The sequence below is a fragment of the Eptatretus burgeri genome, chromosome 16, assembly GCF_056783735.1.
Source record: "Eptatretus burgeri isolate ZD-2024b chromosome 16, Ebu_testis_v1, whole genome shotgun sequence".
Lineage (NCBI taxonomy): Eukaryota > Metazoa > Chordata > Myxini > Myxiniformes > Myxinidae > Eptatretus > Eptatretus burgeri.
This window is the reverse complement of record NC_140976.1, coordinates 52014007-52032751: the sequence shown is the minus strand read 5'-3', so window position 1 is coordinate 52032751 and position 18745 is coordinate 52014007. Positions and strand designations below refer to the sequence as shown.

The 18745-nt window shown below is 47.2% G+C and overlaps 1 protein-coding gene across 4 annotated transcripts in view; it reads right to left on the bottom strand.

The window, feature by feature from the left end:
• LOC147011065 (sodium- and chloride-dependent GABA transporter ine-like) overlaps positions 1 to 18745 on the bottom strand; it is a 133369-nt gene that overhangs the window by 103403 nt on the left and 11221 nt on the right. For all 4 annotated transcript variants that reach the window (XM_085859603.1, XM_085859604.1, XM_085859601.1 and 1 more), the window contains exons 4-5: positions 14732 to 14921; positions 14469 to 14601 (exon numbers count right to left, since the gene is read on the bottom strand). In XM_085859603.1, coding sequence (XP_085715729.1) covers positions 14469 to 14601; positions 14732 to 14921 — 323 coding nt within the window. The remainder of the gene's footprint in view (positions 1 to 14468; positions 14602 to 14731; positions 14922 to 18745) is intronic.

Here is an 18745-nt window from a genome sequence, read left to right as displayed (position 1 = left end):
CCCTCTCGGACTAACGCCGGGAACTAGTCACGGGTGGGCCTTTCGGCCTCACCACGATCGTGCCAATCGGCCCCCCGCGTGGGATAGGGTTGTTCGCCAAATTCGACCTACCTAAGTACCCACACCGAGGGTAGACCGGGCGATCGCACCTCGCCGCAGGTCGACTCCGGACTCGGGCCACTTTAAGTGACCCGTTCCGTACTATCGGGATAACCGAGCGGTGTTATCGTCAACCTCGACGGTTCCGATTAATTATGGGCCGTAATTAGCCCACTACCAACTCTTTACGTGAAGTAAGATGGAGATTCAATTAAAGAAAAGAGGAAGCGAAACGGGAAAAACAGTTCAACTTAAGGAACATTTATTCCGCGGCACACAGAAAGCACACATATACAATTACAACAATTATGCACCAAAAGCAATTGCAACAAAAGAAACACAATGCAGAGATACTACCGACTATGCGAGCACACGGCAACACTTACACAGTTTTACTTTACAGACGGCGCCGACAACACATATACTCAACAGCAAAAGAAAAGGGCCACCCTCAACGACAAGGGGGCAGATGTGGTCTGTGGGCGCGAGACCGGGCGGAGCCTACCCGTCTTGTGATGAGCCGCAAATATGGTGGTGGTGCCCCAACTCCGCGTTCCTCCGCGGGTTTCGTTGGCACTGCTTGGAATGGGGTGGGAACCAGGCCCCCTTTCCGCACTATCTCAGCGCGGGGGGGGGGGGAAACAGGGGGGAATTGTTGATGCTCTGGGGAAAGAGGATAGCTGGCTGGCTTGGGTCCCGCGACGAGCGACTCCACTGCGACCTCGACCGCGTTCCCGGCTTCCCCTCTCTGCAGCTCCCGGACAGATTCCGAACCCCGACAGACTCCGACTCTCCTCCAGACCCATCTTGACTGCTGCTGCCACACTCCACCGCCGCCACACCTCTCCAAATCGCCCGAGCCCAAAAACTCCGACTGCCTCCAACTGCTTCCGACCCAAAACCGACTGAATTCGCCCCGCGCTCGGCGCTTTATAGTACGGCAGGAGAACCCATATGCAAATTTCCGGATCAGGATGAGCTCCGGGGCGGAGCCACGCTCGCCCATTGGATGGAGGAAAAGTGGGCGTGAACCTCCCCTGATCCTCAAATTTGCATATATCGATTCTACTCCGACGCGCCTGGAGGCGGGGCCAAATCGCCCCACGCTCGCTGATAGGACGGAACAGAAGTGGGCGTGTATCATTCCTGATCCGATTTCCCATCGGAAAGGCCGCTCTTTGTACCCGCGGCTCAGCGCGCACCCTGTACGAGGCCAGGACAGCCTGACGCTCGGCGCCCACACGCGGTGCGGAAATGGCCGCAGAAGGAGAGGCAAAGGTGGTGGAGGGTCTAAAGTGGCGGTCCCTGGCCACGGTGACGCTTGGAATGGCGGTGATGTGATGGTTGCGGGATGGTGTTGTGAAGGTAAAGGTCGTGGCTGTTGACGTTTTGTTGTTGTGAAGCGGCGTTGCGGTTGGTGGTTGTTGTGTGATGGTGGTTGAGACGTGGTTGGTTCAAAATAAAGACAGAACAGAAAAACGGCTATCTTAAAGGGTCGCAGCCCGAATGAATCACATTTATTCCCTCTAAACAACGGGTTTGGGGCCAACTACACATGTACTTACAGAGATATCTCACCTACGGGACCTGAATGGTGGTTTGCGAATTTCCTCAACCACAACAATATAAACCTTGGAACACCTTGTGTGTGTGCATGTGTATATACACAGGGGTGTGTGTGTGTGTGTCTGAGGTTTGTTTGTATTTACTGTTGCGAATTTGCGCCCGCCGGCGTGCAGACGGCCACGTAACTTGAATCGCGGAATGTCGCCCACCGGACGGACAATTCTGTCGTGACCCTCTCGGAACAACGCCGGGAGCTAGTCACGGGTGGGGGTTTAACCCCACCACGACCGTGCCAATTGCCCACCCACGCAGGATAGGGCCCTCGCCAAATTCGATCTCCCTAAGTACCTGCGCGGATGGTCGACCGGGCGATCGTACCACGCCACAGGCCGACTCCGGACACGAATCACTTAAGCGGACGTTCCGTGCTTCAGTGATAACCGAGCGGTGTTATCGTCGGCCTTGACGGTTCCGATTAATTACCACGATGTTGCACCCACTACGAACCCCTTTCCATGATGCAAGATGGAGGGTCAATAAAAAAGGAAAAGAGACGAAGCAGATCGGGAACAGTTAAACAAACAAGCATTTTATTCACACGCACACACAGACAAGCACGTAAGGCACGTTTTTGCAGTCATACAGTAATGCACATAAAGCAATTAAAACAAAAGAAACGATGCAGAGCTACAACCGAATACGTGTACACACAGCAACACTTAAAAAATACTACTTGAGCCAGACTGGCGCCACCCACGGACATTCACACAAAAACCCCAAAGAAAAGAAAGAAAGAAGTCACGACTTCCCTTTTATGGCTGGTGAGTCCCTCTCCCGCGACCGTCAGTGTGGTCGCACCTGGCCCCGACCTCTCTCGCGGCCGGCGAACCCTCTCCGGCACTCCCCGTCCGGACGCACAGGTCCACCTCGCAACGGGCGCTGCCGTGTCTCCCGTCCATGCCTTTGTGACAGGGCCGCTCGCCAAGGCGCGGGCGCAGGACCTCTTCCCGAAGACCAACCAGACCACCAGCCAAGACGAAGAGGAAGAGGAAGAAGAAGCGCTAGCGCGCCCGCCCGTGTCTGTCTTTTATAGCGCGGGGCTCCGCCATTTGCCCCACCCCGTTCTCGGCTCCACCTTCCTTCGAGAGAGTTCCCGAAAAGGGCGTTCCCTCACGCTTTCCCTCCACCCCGCCCCGTGCGGGGGCCGGGGGTCAGTTTTTGGCTCTGGGCCAGAGAATTATTCCCCCAAAAAGAGGCCCCTCCTTTACATGACCTCTGACCTTTGACCTGCATCCCCCCTCCTCCACTCCAAAGCGTGGGGAAGTCAAATGGAAGGAACAGGCGGGGAAACCTGCGCATCCTCGCAGTTCCCTCCTTGGCGCCTTTGTTTGCCGTTCTGAAGCGGATGTAGTGGCGAAGATGTAGTAGCGTAGATGGTGTAGGTGGCGTGGTTGCAGTGTGGTTGGCGCTGTGATGGGGATGGCGTGGTTGTTGTAATGTTGTCTGTTTGAAATAAAAGATAGAAAAAGAAAAGCGACTGACTCAAAGCATCGCAGCCCGGATGGATCACATAAATTCCCTCTATACAACGGGTTTGGGCTAACTACACATGAACCTATGAAGATATCTCACCTGAGGGCCCTTTATGGTGTAATGCGAATTTCCACAGCCGTAACAACACACACACACACACACACACACACACACACACACACACACACACACACACACACACACACACACACACACACACACACACACACACACACGGTGTTTCAAAAGGAGTGATGGAATTTTAAATGTTTACTTAAAAATAAACAAACTTCAGGAAGGTGAACCAAACATGGATTGAAAGCTTGTGACATGGTACAACTGATTGCTATTGCAGTAAGTCACTGTTAGAGTTAATGAGAGTCCAAGGTCTGAAATTGGCATTGATGCCAAATCCTTTTAATTGTCGGTCTCAATGGGTGTCCCTCCAAGGTTCAGATAGGCATTGATCCCGATTCCAAAGTTCTGTCTATCTTTACTGTAGGTTTCATGTGGCACTGCCTGGAGGTAGTCTGACACCTCCTGCTTCAGATCATCCAGTGTTGCAGGGCAGTTGGTGTAGGCAGAGCCCTTAGCACCCCTCCCCACCCCTCCCTCCTCACCCCCCAGAACAAGTAATCCAGAATAGAGACGATGAATGAGAAAAGCTTCAATTCCTTAGTGAGGATATGCCAGACTGATGTTGGTTTGATACCTAGCTTCTGGGAGCGCCAGTGGTGGGACTTCTTGGGACTGTCCACTGCAGAATCTCGCATGGCATCGATGTTGGCTTGGCTCTTGGTTACTGATGCTGGCCTGTCACTATTGCCCTTGCTCTGGTTGTGCACTGTCCCCTTGTGTTCAAAATGTTTCACAACACGTTGAATGGCACATTTTCTGGGTCCATCATGTGTTCTGAGGTCGTATTCCCGGCAGAACCACCAGCAGGTGTCTACATATGATTTGGTCTCAGACTAACGAGCCACAACTTTGGTGGTCTGCTTCACTGTCAGTGGCAGAGTTGAGCTGCGGAGCTATAAATCCCAGGGAACAAATACCTCGATAACACCACCAAACCTCTTCTTCTTCTTCTTCTTCTTCTTTCGGCTGCTCCCATTTGGGGTCGCCACAGCGGATCATCCGTATGATCCGCATTGTGATTTGGCACATGTTTTACGCCGGATGCCCTTCCTGACGCAACCCTGGTCGCCTCTTATGACACAGGGATATGGTACACTTATTTTTAACCAGGGTATACACCAGCCCAGTATACTGGTACTCATTTTGCCGACCTCGGAAGGATGACAGGCTGAGTCAACCCCCTGGTGTATTAATTCAGTGGCCCAACGGAGCTTGAACTCAGGACCTTTTGGATCCCAAGCCGCTGCCCTAACCACTGCGCCAACACCAAGCTATAACACCACCAAACCCTGACAAGGAAAACAGTATTGGTCAAAAAACAAAGAAATGGCAGGAAAACGAGGTTGTATCAAAATTTTTGAAACACCCACCTCAGTATACTTGTGTATATATGTATATATGTATATATATATATATATATATATATATATATATATATATATATATATATATATATATATATATATATATATATACATTGTACACCATGTCGAGGCTCGTGTGAGAGTTAATACATAATAGGTGAGTAGTAATTCTTGACTTTGGGAGTTTTACCAGAAGGGGATTGCTGGCAGACCTTGAGCGCCCTGTGGAAATATGGAGGATATATTGCAGACAGAGCAGGGGTGGGGAGAAGCCAGGGAGAAGATGGTAGAAGACCAAAAGACCACAGACATGCCTGCATTGAGAGTGAGAGACCCAAAGACTCGGCCTCATCGCGGGAGATACCAATGCTCTTAAATACCTTGGTTTCCACAGCGTGAAGCTGAGAAAGGTGAGGGGAGGGTGCATCATCACAGAGGGGAGAGAAGTACTCCATCAGGCTGCAGAGGAAAGCTTTGTTTGCGGACAGGAGCTCAGGTGTGCCAAGTAAGGAATTTGCACAATAAAGGATGCCCGTTTGGTGACTAGCTTTAGAGGCCAGCTTGGAAATGTGGCTTTCCTAGGAAAGATCATGGCAGATAGTGAGACCCAGAAGCTTGAATGAAAGGACTTCTTCCAGAGGATTGTTGAGAAAGTGGTTGGGGGTGGGGGGGGCTTCTAAATGGTCCTTTCGGAGAGACATAGTGAGAGTTTGAGATTTGTCAGGATTGAAAGACATGTTGCAAGTTTTGGACCAGTTTGCAATTTTATCCAGATCTGCAGAGAGTGAAGAGGCTGCTGTTTGCCGCTCTGAGGGGCAGAGGTTGGAGTCGTCAGCAAAGAGATAAAGAGGATTTTCCAGAGAGTCAGAGAGATCATTGATGAAAACCAGAAAAAGAACAGGGCCCAGAACGCTGCCTTGAGGAAATCCAGCCTGGACAGAAAGAGGGGATGAGAGAACTCCATTCAGGGTCACATGTTGACTTTGACAGGAGAGAAAGTCTGCGAGACATGAGTGGAGATGGCATTGGATACCATAGGAAGAGAGTTTGGTGAGCAGTACAGGGTGCCAGACCGTTTCAACAGGACAAGATATGTCTCGGGAGATGGCTCTGATCTCATGCCTAGCATTGAGTTAGATTTTTTTCATGTTGCCAAATAACAAAGATGTCATCGGCATAACGTAGCCAGAGCTTAGGTTGAAATGATGCAGAGAGGAGGGCTGAGCATTAAAATTCTTCTATGAAGAGGTTTGCTTCTATAGGTGAGAGTGGAGAACCCATATCAGCGCCTTCCTTTTGTTTTAAGAATGAATCTCGTCATTTGAAAGTCTTAAAATTGAGACACATAAGGAGTTTGTGAGTTTGTTCTGGTGATAAACTGTTACATTCCTTAAGGGTGGAGTCTTCTTGTTAACGATGTTTGATGATAGAGCAGCCCTCTGGAACAGGCATGTTGGTCAAAAGTGATTCTGCATCAAAACTAATGAGATTGTCAGAGTGAAGAATGTCAAACTGCTGAAAGCGTTGAATAAAATGTTCTGTGTTTTTAACGTAGCGTTGGGTTTTCCAACAGGTGGTTGAGGGCATTGGACTATGATGAGCAAAATGTACGAACCAATCAGTAACATTCATTCAACAACCAATCGACACCTCACAATAATTAGCCAATGGGGGTGAGGAGTTGTCACAAAAGCTGTATTCATTTGTTCCAGTTACTTCCTCCTGGAGATGGGCGGAGCATGGTGTCTGAAACGTTGAGGCCTACTTTATTATTGCTTTGGAGTTATTTTCTTCTTTTTAACTGTCAATAATTCCAGCAATCTGTGTGTGTGTGTGTGTGTGTGTGTGTGTGTGTGTGTGTGTGTGTGTGTGTGTGTGTGTGTGTGTGTGTGTGTGTGTGTGTGTGTGTGTGACCGCTGTTTCTCGACAAACACTGGTCCGATCTAATTGAAACTTGCCAGGTATATTGCTGGGGACCAGAGTATGTGCCTTTTCAAGGTTTGATAATATGGAATAGGCAAAGCTGAGAAGCGAACGTAGAATTCTTCTTACATTCTCTTCTTAAATATATCAAATTAAATGTTTTTTGCTATGAAAAAAAAAATATTACCTTAACATTACCTTCACAACAACAACTATACCGCCTAGAACAGGATCTCATCTGACAAAATTAAATAAATTCCTCAACGACAACTACACCGCCTAGAACAGGATCTCATCTGAGAAAAATAATATTACCTCAACATTATACCTCAACATTACCTTCACAACGACAACTACACCACCTAGAACAGGATGTCATCTGAAAAAATGAATATTACCTCAACATTACCTTCACAACGACAACTACACCGCCTAGAACAAGATCTCATCTGAAAAAAATTAATAAATTCCTCCACATTACCTTCACAACGACAACTACACCGCCTAGAACAGGATATAATCTGAAAAAATTAATACTACCTCAACATTATACCTCAACATTACCTTCACAACGACAACTACACCACCAAGAACAGGATCTCATCCAAAAAAATTAATATTACCTCAACATTACCTTCACAACAACTACACCGCCAAGAACAGGATCTTGTGCTGTGTCACGTGATTGGGTTTTCGTATATCATGCCTCGCCCGCTAGGGGTGGCAGGACTGTGCTTCTGGTCGCGCAATAAAGCGGATTGGATGGTGGCCCGCGTGCTTCTTGCGTCCCACCGCACCTAGTACACACTAGTTGGCTGACGAAGATGGGATCATACGGACTTATGCCCGTTTTCGACGGGGACGACTTCGAATCGTTTTCAGAGCAATTGGATTGCTATTTCCACGCGAACGATGTGGTCGACGAGAGCAAGCAGAAGTCAATCTTGCTCGCTTCGCTTTCGCCGGAGCATTATCGGCTGCTGGGTGACTTAGTGGCACCGAACAGGCCCCGGGATAACGGGCTGGCGTTTCGGGACATCGTGGAGAAAATGAAAGCACACATGGCGGTTGAGCAGACTCGCGGGGATGTTCGAGCCATCACCGGCCACGCGGGGTCGCGAGCGCCCCGGGACGCGCGCACGACCTTCGATGCGGGTCGGACGTTGCCGCGCGGCCACGCGTGTGGCGGGGTGACACCGCGGGCATGCTTGGGATGTGGAGGTCGACACCTGCGCCGTGCATGCCCGTATAAAGGCAACGTGTGTTTGAAATGTCACAAGGTGGGTCATTTGGCGCGTGTGTGCCGTGGGGCGTCGGCCACCGTTAAAGTCGTGGACAGCGATGTGCGACGCGACTCGGGGCGGAACCAGCGGCCGGTGTTAAGCTTGGGTTCAGTTGGCCCGAGGACAGCGCGCCCGATGACGGTGGAGGTCGAAGTGAACGAAACGCCGATCACGTTCCAGGTTGATACGGGAGCATCGGTGTCGCTCATCGGCGAACAGACCGCGTGTAGACTCAATGGCTTGAAGCTTATCAGGTCAAACCTCGCGCTGTTCAGGTACACCCGCGAGAAGATAACGCCAGTCGGGATGGCAGACGTGTCTGTGCGGTACCAAGGCCAGGTCGCCACGCTTTGGGTGTACGTCGTACGGGGGAGTGGGCCGTCTCTCCTCGGCCGAGATTGGATGACCCGCATCAGGCTAGACTGGGCTGCAGTTCACCTTGTGCAACCCGTGCCGAGCCAGTGGGAGGATCAGTTGGAGGAGATTCTTCAAAGACATCAAGGGTTGTTTAGAGACGACCTTGGGGAAACTCAAGGGCATGGAGGCGAAACGCTTCTTGAAGGAGGGGGTGATTCCTCGGTTTTGTAAACCGCGTCCGGTGCCGTATGCCCTGCGGGACAAGGTCAAGGGTGAACTGGATAGGCTGGAGGCCTGTGGAGTGATCGAAAGGGTGTCATGCTCGGATTGGGCCACCCCGGTTGTCACGGTGCTGAAACGGAATGGGGACGTCCGATTGTGCGGGGACTTCAAATCCACAGTTAACCCGGGGCTCAGCGTGGAGCAATATCCATTGCCGTCAATCGATGAAATATATGCGCGATTGGCGGGGAGTCAATACTTCACGAAGCTAGACCTGCGTGATGCATATTTTCACCTGCCGATGGATCCCGGGAGTAGCGAGCTTTTAACAATCAACACGTGTCAAGGACTCTATCGATATACCCGACTCTGTTTTGGGATTGCTTCGGCTCCAGCTTTGTGGCAGAAAGCTATGGATCAGGTTTGCATTGGCCTGCCCGCTCAGACCTACCTGGACGATGTACTCATTGCGGGGAAAACGGCGGACGAGCATCTGGCGAACATTGCCCGAGTGCTGACGAAGTTAGAAGTGTGCGGCCTGCGCTTAAACAGGGACAAGTGCGCGTTCTTCAAGCAGCGCTTGGAATACCTTGGGCACATCATCACGCCGGAGGGGCTGTTGAAAGTTCCTCGGAAGGTGGAGGCGATTCAGCGCATGCCACCGCCTCGCGACAAGACGCAGCTGCGCGCGTTCATTGGCATGGCCCAGTATTACCAAAGGTTCGTGCGCGGGCTCAGCTCACAACTTGCGCCGTTGACGCGGTTGCTCAAGAAGGACGAGCGCTGGGTTTGGGGGCCTGCACACCAGGCGTCGTTCGACCGCGTCAAGCGGCTGCTCACAGAGGATACGGTCCTCGTGCACTACGAGCCTGCGCCTCCTCTCCTATTGGCATGCGACAGCTCTGCATATGGCATTGGGGCAGTGCTCTCCCACAGGATGGACGATGGTTCCGAGCGGCCTGTTTGTTTTGCATCCCGGACCCTGTCCACAGCAGAGCGCGGATATGCCCAGATCGAACGGGAGGCTCTCAGCATCGTCTGGGGTGTGCGGAGGTTTCATCAATATCTGCTGGGACGGCATTTCATTTTACAGACGGATCACAAACCGCTTCAATTCATCCTGAGACCCGAACACGGAGTGCCGGTGGTAGCAGCCGCGCAAATACAGCGGTGGTGTCTGTTTCTGGGTGCTTACGATTATGATATTCAGTTCCAAAGCACCGAGAAGCATGCTAACTGCGACGGGCTCTCACGCTTGCCGTGTGCGGAGGGTCCACCTGCCTCTGAGCTGGGCGACCGGGTCGACGTGTTTGCGCTGGACCAGGTCCAAAGCGGGCCGGTCACGGCCAGGCAGGTCGCGGTGGAGTCGGCTCGTGATCCGGTGCTTGCCCGTGTCGTCCAGGCGATTTCTACGGGGAATTGGAGCGATCTGCCTTCGACACCGGCATTTCGACCTTTCACGTCACGCGCAGGGGAGCTGTCGTTGGTCCAACGGTGCATAATGTGGGGAATGAGGACCGTGATTCCACCGAGGTTCAGGCAGCGGTGTTTGGAAGAACTGCATGTCAGTCACCTGGGCATCATGAAGACCAAGAGTCTTGCTCGTAGCCTGTTGTGGTGGCCAGGGTTGGACAAAGACATTGAGCAATTGGTTAAGCGTTGCACCACGTGCCAGACAGATGCTGATAACCTGCGTCGAGCTTCGAGTCTCTGGCCTGTGCCAGACCGAGCTTGGCAGAGGGTCCATGTAGATTTTGCGGGACCGGTTAATGGCAAGATGTTTTTGATTGTGATTGATGCATTCTCGAAATGGCCGGAGGTTGTAGTAATGCAGCATACTTCAGCAAGCATTACGGTAGAGAAGCTGCGGACGATCTTTGCTAATAAAGGGTTGCCGGAGATCCTGGTCTCTGATAATGGTCCGCAGTTCATCGCGGGTGTATTTGATGAGTTTATGCGCCAGAATGGTATTCGACATCTATAAGGCACCTTATCTATAAGACATCTATAAGGTCCGCACCTTATCATCCTGAGACAAATGGCCAAGCTGAGTCGTTTGTCAAGATGTTGAAGCGGGCTTTGCGCAGGGGGGGTGTTGCACCTGTGCAGACGGTGGTCGATGTTTTTTTGCTCCATTACAGGAACGCAGTTCATCCTGTCACGGGTGACTCGCCTGCTATTCGTCTCTATGGACGGGCTTTGCGGTCCAGGCTAGATTTGCTGCGACCTGGAGGGTCGGCGAGTGGGGCTATGTCGCGTCCGGTGCGGCTGCGCAGCTTCGAGGTGGGGCAGCGGGTGATGGTACGCGATTATTTCCACAGTTCCAAGTGGGTGCCGGCGGTGGTCTCTGGGGTGCTGGGGCCGGCGAATTGCATGGTGCGGACTGATGGTGGAGATGTGTGGAAGCGGCACGTGGACCAGATGCATGATCGCTGTTCAGCGTCACCCCCCCCAAACCTCCCCGAGCCGAAAGTTGCGGGGCCCCCACCAGTAGTCTCGCCGGCACCTGACATTGTATCGCCGGGACTGGCTGGGCCGGCGCCGAGGGGGTCTTCGTCTGGTGCCGTCCTACCCGGGGACGTCGAGCGGGCTGGGCAGTCGGGGGTAGCTGGTGTTGCGGAAAGTGCGAGTCCGGCGAGGGTGTCACCTCGACCGAGCCGGGAGGCGTATGAGCCTGGACTGTCTGGTGGCGCTGCCCGTCCGAGGCGGGTCAGGGTGCGGCCGCGGTACTTGGAGGATTATGAGTGTTGATGGGTTTCTGATGGTCATGTTGTGAGTATCCGTTCGTTATGTGACGGGTCATTTTACGGGGGGAGGAGTGTGCTGTGTCACATGATTGGGTTTTCGTATATCATGCCTCGCCCACTAGGGGTGGCAGGACTGTGCTTCTGGTCACGCAATAAAGCAGAGTGGATGGTGGCCCGCGTGCTTCTTGCGTCCCACCGCACCTAGTACACACTAGATCTCATCTAAAACAATTAATATGACGTCAACATTATACCTCTACATTACCTTCACAACAACAACTACACCACCTAGAACAGGATCTCATCTGAAAAAAAATAATATGACCTCAACATTACCTTCACAACAACAACTACACCGCCTAGAACAGGATCTCATCTGAAAAAAAAAAATAAATTCCTCAACATTACCTTCACAACGACAACTACACCGCCTAGAACAGGATCTCATCTGAAAAAAAAAAATAATAAATACCTCAACATTACCTTCACAACGACAACTACACCGCCGAGAACAGGATCTCATTGAAAAAAATTAATATTACCTCAACATTATACCTCAACATTACCTTCACAATGACAACTGCACCGCCTAGAACAGGATCTCATCCAAAAAAATTATTACCTCAACATTTTACCTCTACATTACCTTCACAACAACAACTACACCGCCTAGAACAGGATCTCATCTAAAAAAAAATTAATATTACCTCAACATTACCTTCACAACGACAACTACACCGCCAAGAACAGGATCTCATCTAAAACAATTAATAAATACCTCAACATTACCTTCACAACGACAACCACACCGCCAAGAACAGGATCTCATCTAAAAAAATTAATATTACCTCAACATTATAACTCAACATTACCTTCACAACGACAAATGCACCACCGAGAACAGGATCTCATTGAAAAAAATTAATATTACCTCAACATTACCTTCACAATGACAACGACACAGCCCAGAACAGGATCTCATATAAAAAAAATTAATATTACCTCAACATTATACCTCAACATAACCTTCACAACGACAACTGCACCACCTAGAACAGGATCTCATCTAAAAAAAATTAATTTTACCTCAACATTACCTTCACAACGACAACTGCACCGCCGAGAACAGGATCTCATCTAAAAAAATTATTACCTCAACATTTTACCTCTACATTACCTTCACAACAACAACTACACCGCCTAGAACAGGATCTCATCTAAAAAAAATTAATATTACCTCAACATTACCTTCACAACGACAAATGCACCGCCTAGAACAGGATCTCATTTTAAAAAATTATTATCTCAACATTTTACCTCTACATTACCTTCACAACAACAACTACACCGCCTAGAACAGGATCTCATCTGAAAGAAAAAAAAAATTCCTCAACATTACCTTCACAATGACAACTATACCGCCTAGAACAGGATCTCATCTAAAAAAATTAATATTACCTCAACATTACCTTCACAACAACTACACTGCCTAGAACAGTATCTCATCTAAAAAATAAATACTAGAAGCGAACGTAGTATTCTTCTTACATTTGCTTCTGACTTTACCTATAACTTGTTCACAACTGTATACGCAATTCCGGTTACTTTGGCCTGGATTCGGGATCAGCGATCAAATAACGTAAATCACGATTAAAAAATATTTTTTGATGATGCGGGAGATATCTTTATTAAAATCAGTGGAGGAAATATACACCAGGTCTGATATTATTAGGGTCTTTCATGTCTCCGACAATGCCTTTATCTCCCGGCATGCATCATTCCCCATGAAAAAAACTGGAAACAAAAAAAAAAAACCAGAAGCAAAAAAAAAAACCGAAAGCAAAAGGGTCATAGCCAACGACACGGATTCCAAATTGCCAGGGTATTGTGTTGTTGTTGTTGTTGTTGTTGTTGTTGTTTCCTATTCTCTCATGTGCACGTGTTAAGTAATATTCACAAGATAGAAATAAAACCCAATTGTGTTTATACACCGCACAGCATTTTAAAAAAACCGGAAGCAAAAGGGTCATAGCCAACGACACGGATCCCAAATTGCCAGGGGTATTGTGTTGTTTTTGTTGTTGTTGTTGTTGTTGTTTCCTATTCTCTCATGAGCATGCGTTAAGTATGAAGCTCACTGCGTTCGCTACTAATCGGACAAGTGCTGCCCAAGTTATGGCTATTTATTTACCAAGCCAATGACAGGACACGTTTCTGCGGCCATTTATTTATCAAACCAATGACAGGACACGTTGCTGCGTAGGCGTGGCCGATGGGGAAAGGGCGCCTTAGTTACTGTAGCGTAGGAGTGGCAATGGTCAATGGCAGCGAATGTCATGAAAAGCAAAGACAGGGAGGTAAACTTGATTTTAATTAACTCTGTGTGTGTAAGTATCACAGCAGTTGTTACTTCAATGCAAGCGATAATTCGTGGAATACATGTGAACATTCCGTACGGGCACGTACCACTTCCGGATAGTGATGACTTACTGTATTCTAATAATTTCTCGATTTCTTATGCGCATTTATAGATAAACACAATGCCCCAGTACAGTCGTCATTTACGAGAGCGAAGGAACGGCCTGTGTGTTTGTTTGAAAATTTTTTTTTGGTTTTCACGTACGGCCACGCACGTACGGGCACACGAGAGCGAAGGAACGGCCTGTGTGGTTGTTGTTTCTGGCTCGCAGTTTGAAAGTTTTTTTTTTTTTGCACGTACGGCCACGCACGTATGGCCACGCCCGTACGTGCACGTACTAGTATAAAGAATGTAAATAGCTCACACATGGTGAAAACCCTAAACCTTTTAAACTTAATATATTCTCTTTCCTATTGTTCTTAGAATAACAGCAAAAAAATTTCTCACATTTTCCTTTCAGTTGACTGAAATAACCTGCAAGGAATTTTTTAGCTGTGTCGCATTGCGAACGCTGGCTCTAAGAGAGCTCTGCGTTGTTGTTCTTCTTCTTGTTCTCGTGAAGACAAAACCTTTATGACGTGGCTGTTGGACACATTTGTCCTTGTTTTGAAAAGGGGTGGTAGAGCCTTGCATTTAGAGGGGTTGAAGGATAGCTTATCAATAACAAGTAATTAAGAAAAGACGACATGGATTTGATCATACTTGGAATGCCTTATGCTGTGTTATTTTCTCTCAAAATATGTTAATACGCCTTTGTGATGTCAACAATTATTTCCTAAAATATATTTTTCACGAATATTTAAATATTTAATGTCACCTTGCCAGCAAGTTTGATTCCACGGAAAATGCAGAAATAAACGCAAATCCATCCCAGCAGCAGCAGCCCGAAAATATCCCAGGAGATTTTCCCAGGATATGATATTCCCTGGGATATGCGTAGCACCTCCTCGCTGTGGTAGGTTAAAAGTAAATATTCAGGGCAACATCCCATATGTCATACATGCTGCACTACAAAGCCGATTTAGCAGAATCTAAAAAAATGAAGCTGAAACCAAAATGTATGAGTCATTGAACACGTACTTGAAATACAGTTGGCCTGCAGATGTGCTTGTGTTTGCATAAAAGCTCTCATTGTGGCTCAAAATGGGTTGGTCTTGCCATGGAAATGGACTGCGAAAGGACTTGAAGAGGTAGAACATCGACCACACCACGATGAGGATGTAGTAAGAATTGCCAATGTAATTCACCATTATTATCACCAAGCCCAAACCTGCCAAAGGAAGTCTCAAATCAAGTTCCATGATATTATTCATGATGTCCAAAACACCCCACCAAAAAGCCTGGAGCAGTGCAAAAAACATATTTGCTATGCAGTTCAGCATATCATATAGCATGATGATGATGATGATGATGATTTCATATGGAGCCTGTAGCTGCTGGTTGCATCTTTGCTGGGAGCATGGCTGCACTGCTAATGCAGTTCCTCCTGTTTCCAGTTTGATGGTAATCCTTTTGCCAACCTCAGAAGGATGACAGGCTGAATCAACCCACCTGGTGATGGTTAATGGAGTACAGAAGCTCAAACTCTCTATCCTAAGATCTTGTGCCAGCCACCTTAACTGTTAAGCCAACACCAGGCTTAATAGTTTGATGTGCAAGGAAAAAAAAAAAATGAAAACAGACCCTCCACTGCACACCAACCCCAAAAAGGACAAACAATAATATCTTTCAGGATATTCCTTTTGTAATCGCTTTTTCATACTTTATCTTTTATTTGTTCCATTGTCATATTCAGATTATTTATATGCATACATCACATTCAATCATAAAGAACCCATTGCTCCTACCCCCATGCTCAAAATCTAAACAACTCCAACACCATCCAAATTTCAAACACCGTCGTCCAAACACTTTTTATTACAGTCAAAGACAACTCACATTATTATTGGAATGAGACTTCACAAGTAGTGAGCTATATTTATTAGAATTCAGTCCCTCAAAAAGATATTAATCTAGCTGTCCTATATATGCAACTACAATTGCACTTGGCAGAGCACATACCTCCACCATCCTGAACAGTTTACGTTTTATATTTCACGAATTGGCCAGATCTTGTTCCAGACCTCCAAAATCTAATCGGCGTCTTCTTGTCACCTCCCCAACTCATCGAAGTTTCGTCTGAATCCGTCCACAACTTATTGAGATATTAATGCTATACTGCATATCATTTTTGCTGTGTCTCTCAATGGTGAAGAATCACTAAAAAAATATTATTGTTAATTCTCGTTTCCGGATTCGGATCTTCATAAAATCGAGCAGATTCGTCCTCGTCATACACCCAACCTGCGTACCAAGTTTAATCCAAATCAGTCCATAACGTTTTGAGATATCGTGTTATTTAATATCATCTTTAGCCTCATCACTCAATGGTGAAGAATCACTAAAAAAAAATCCCGGATCCGGATCTATATCTGGATATTCACCAAAATGTAATTATTTTTTCCTGATCACACACCAAACCTCAACACTAAATTTCTTCCAAATCCTTTTACAACTTTTTGAGATATTCTCTTCACAGACAGATAGATAGACAGACGGGGATGAAAACATCGCCTTCGTCCACTTTCCGTGGTGGAGGTAATTAATTACTTGTGGACTTTAAAATGTCATTGCCTTTTTTTGTATGCAATGTCGAAGCTCGTGGAGGAGCTAGAAAAGTTTTTCTTTTTAAAAAAAAAAAAGTGTAGATTATTGTGTACTGCTACCTGACCAAAATCTGCATTGCTGCCTTGTTCGGAGGTGGCTTTGGCCAGCACCATGTAAAAGCAATATTGACATGGTCAGGAATGAAATTCTCAGCGATGGAAATAACGATGACTGATTCTTGTCCTGCTGTTTCCTTGACTGTGCTTTTGCTGGATAGCCATACTGTCAGTTCTTACCCTCAATCACATTTTTCTTCCATGAGCCTCAATCTTGTAAAGGATAAAAAGGATGCTTGTTGTAGACCATGGGGATAATTTCTGAAATACCGACATCTCATGTACCAAACATTACCTCGTTTTCTCAGTTGAGTTCTAATTTGTGCACTCTATACATTATATGTCTTCTGAGAACCTATGGGATTGGTCATATTTACCACAAAATGGTCATCGGTGATGCCCTCACCTCATGTATTGGGACATTGGAATTGACCACAAGCAAACATAAGCAGTTTATTAGTGATACTCTTCATCTGCAAGACATATCAAGAGCCCCACTATATCCAGGGATTCTGTTGCCTCATCATTCAGCAAAACCAAGCTTGTGCCTTCTTACTTCTGAAGGATAATGAGATAAAGCTAATTAGCCAAACCAACAATTGACCTTTTAAGTTCAATGTCATGTGAATCGAAATATAGTTTTCAAAAACGAATGATAGTAGTCCGATGTGGCTGAAAAAAAGAGGGTGGATGGAAAGAGGGGCAGCAGGGGGATGAAAACCCAAAATTCAACTTCACTTGAAATATGAAAAACCAAGATTCTGAGTTTGTTGTAAACAAGTCTCCCTCCTCAAAAAACCTATTGGAGCATTGTCAAGTCGGCCTCTGGAATATGCTCCCCTTCCATCCCCTCCCTTACTTCAAATGGCACCAAAACTGACTCCGCTCATGAGAAGGCTTAATGCCCCACTTCTGTGTTTGCTTCATAATATTGTGTCCCTCACCCCTCAATCTCTCTCTCTGTAATCACCTTACCAGACGTACCCAACTGCTCCTGAATTCTGCGTCTTTTGCACCTGAGAAGGTGGAAAAGTTTCTGGCAACTAGACCGGACGGAATCAACTCAGGTGTCCTAAAAATCTACTCTGCTGCTCTTGCACTTCCTCTCTTGGCTATTTTCACCCTGTAATTTATACTAGGTCATCTTCCATCTGCTTGTAAATCAGTCAACATCACAGCATTGCATTGCAAAAGGTGCCAAAATGGATCCCCTTTATAACAGACCAATTAGCTTACTTTCAATCATAAGCAGAGTCATGGAATCCATCATCGCAGTTGAGATAAAATCAGTCCTTTTCTCCAACAGTCTCAACTCGGATCACTAATTTGGTTTCAAACAAGGTCACTTCACCTTGGACATGCTGCTTCGACTCTTCCAAAAATGGATGGAGGTTCTCAATATCAGTCATGAGATTAGGGCTGCCTCTCTGGATATATCTCGAGCTTTTGATAGTCTGGCATCCTGCCTTGCTCTCCAAACTGTCTGACTATGGAGTCCAAGGCCAAATCTACTCGTTGATTACTGACTTCCTCCACTTTTGTAGCCAATGCATGGCACTCAACAGAACGCTTTCTTCTCCTCTCCCTGTCAAAGCTTGAATACCCCAAGGCAGTGTTCAGAGTCACAACCTATTCTTAATCTTCATCAATGATCTCACTGACTCTCTGGAAAATCCCCTTAATCTCTTTGCTGATCACTCCACTCTCTGCAGTGACATCCCTCATTCTTCAGACAAGTAGCAGCCTTCTCCCTCTCTTCAGACCTTGACCAAATCACAAACTGGTCAAACACTTGAAACATGCCTTTCAATCCTGAGAAATCTATCTCTATGTCTCTCTCTATCTCTATGTCTCTCTCTATCTCTATGTCTATGTCTATGTCTATGTCTATGTCTATGTCTATGTCTATGTCTATGTCTATGTCTATGTCTATGTCTATGTCTATCTCTATCTCTCTCTCTCTCTCACCTCCTGGCCTTCTATGAGTGGGGCATGGTGTCATGACAGCCATGTGCGAGCGTGTGTAGTTCAGTGTTGCGTTGCTCTATCATTTTTCCGTTTTCATCGTCTTTCTTCCTCATTCTGTTTTCTTTCCCTTTCTCCTCCATTCCCTCTCCTCTGCCTTTTAAAATCATGTTCCGCAGCATTTTGTCTGGTTATGGTAACTTGCAAATGAACCTTGTTAAGGTCTCTGCATATGCCGATGATGTGTGCATGGTTGTACGCAACACCGTAGAAATGCAAAAACCTGGTGAACTGTTCCAATCACTTTGGCGACGCTTCCTCAATGAAAGTAAACTGGCATAAATGTCAGCAGTGTGGATGAGCTCAC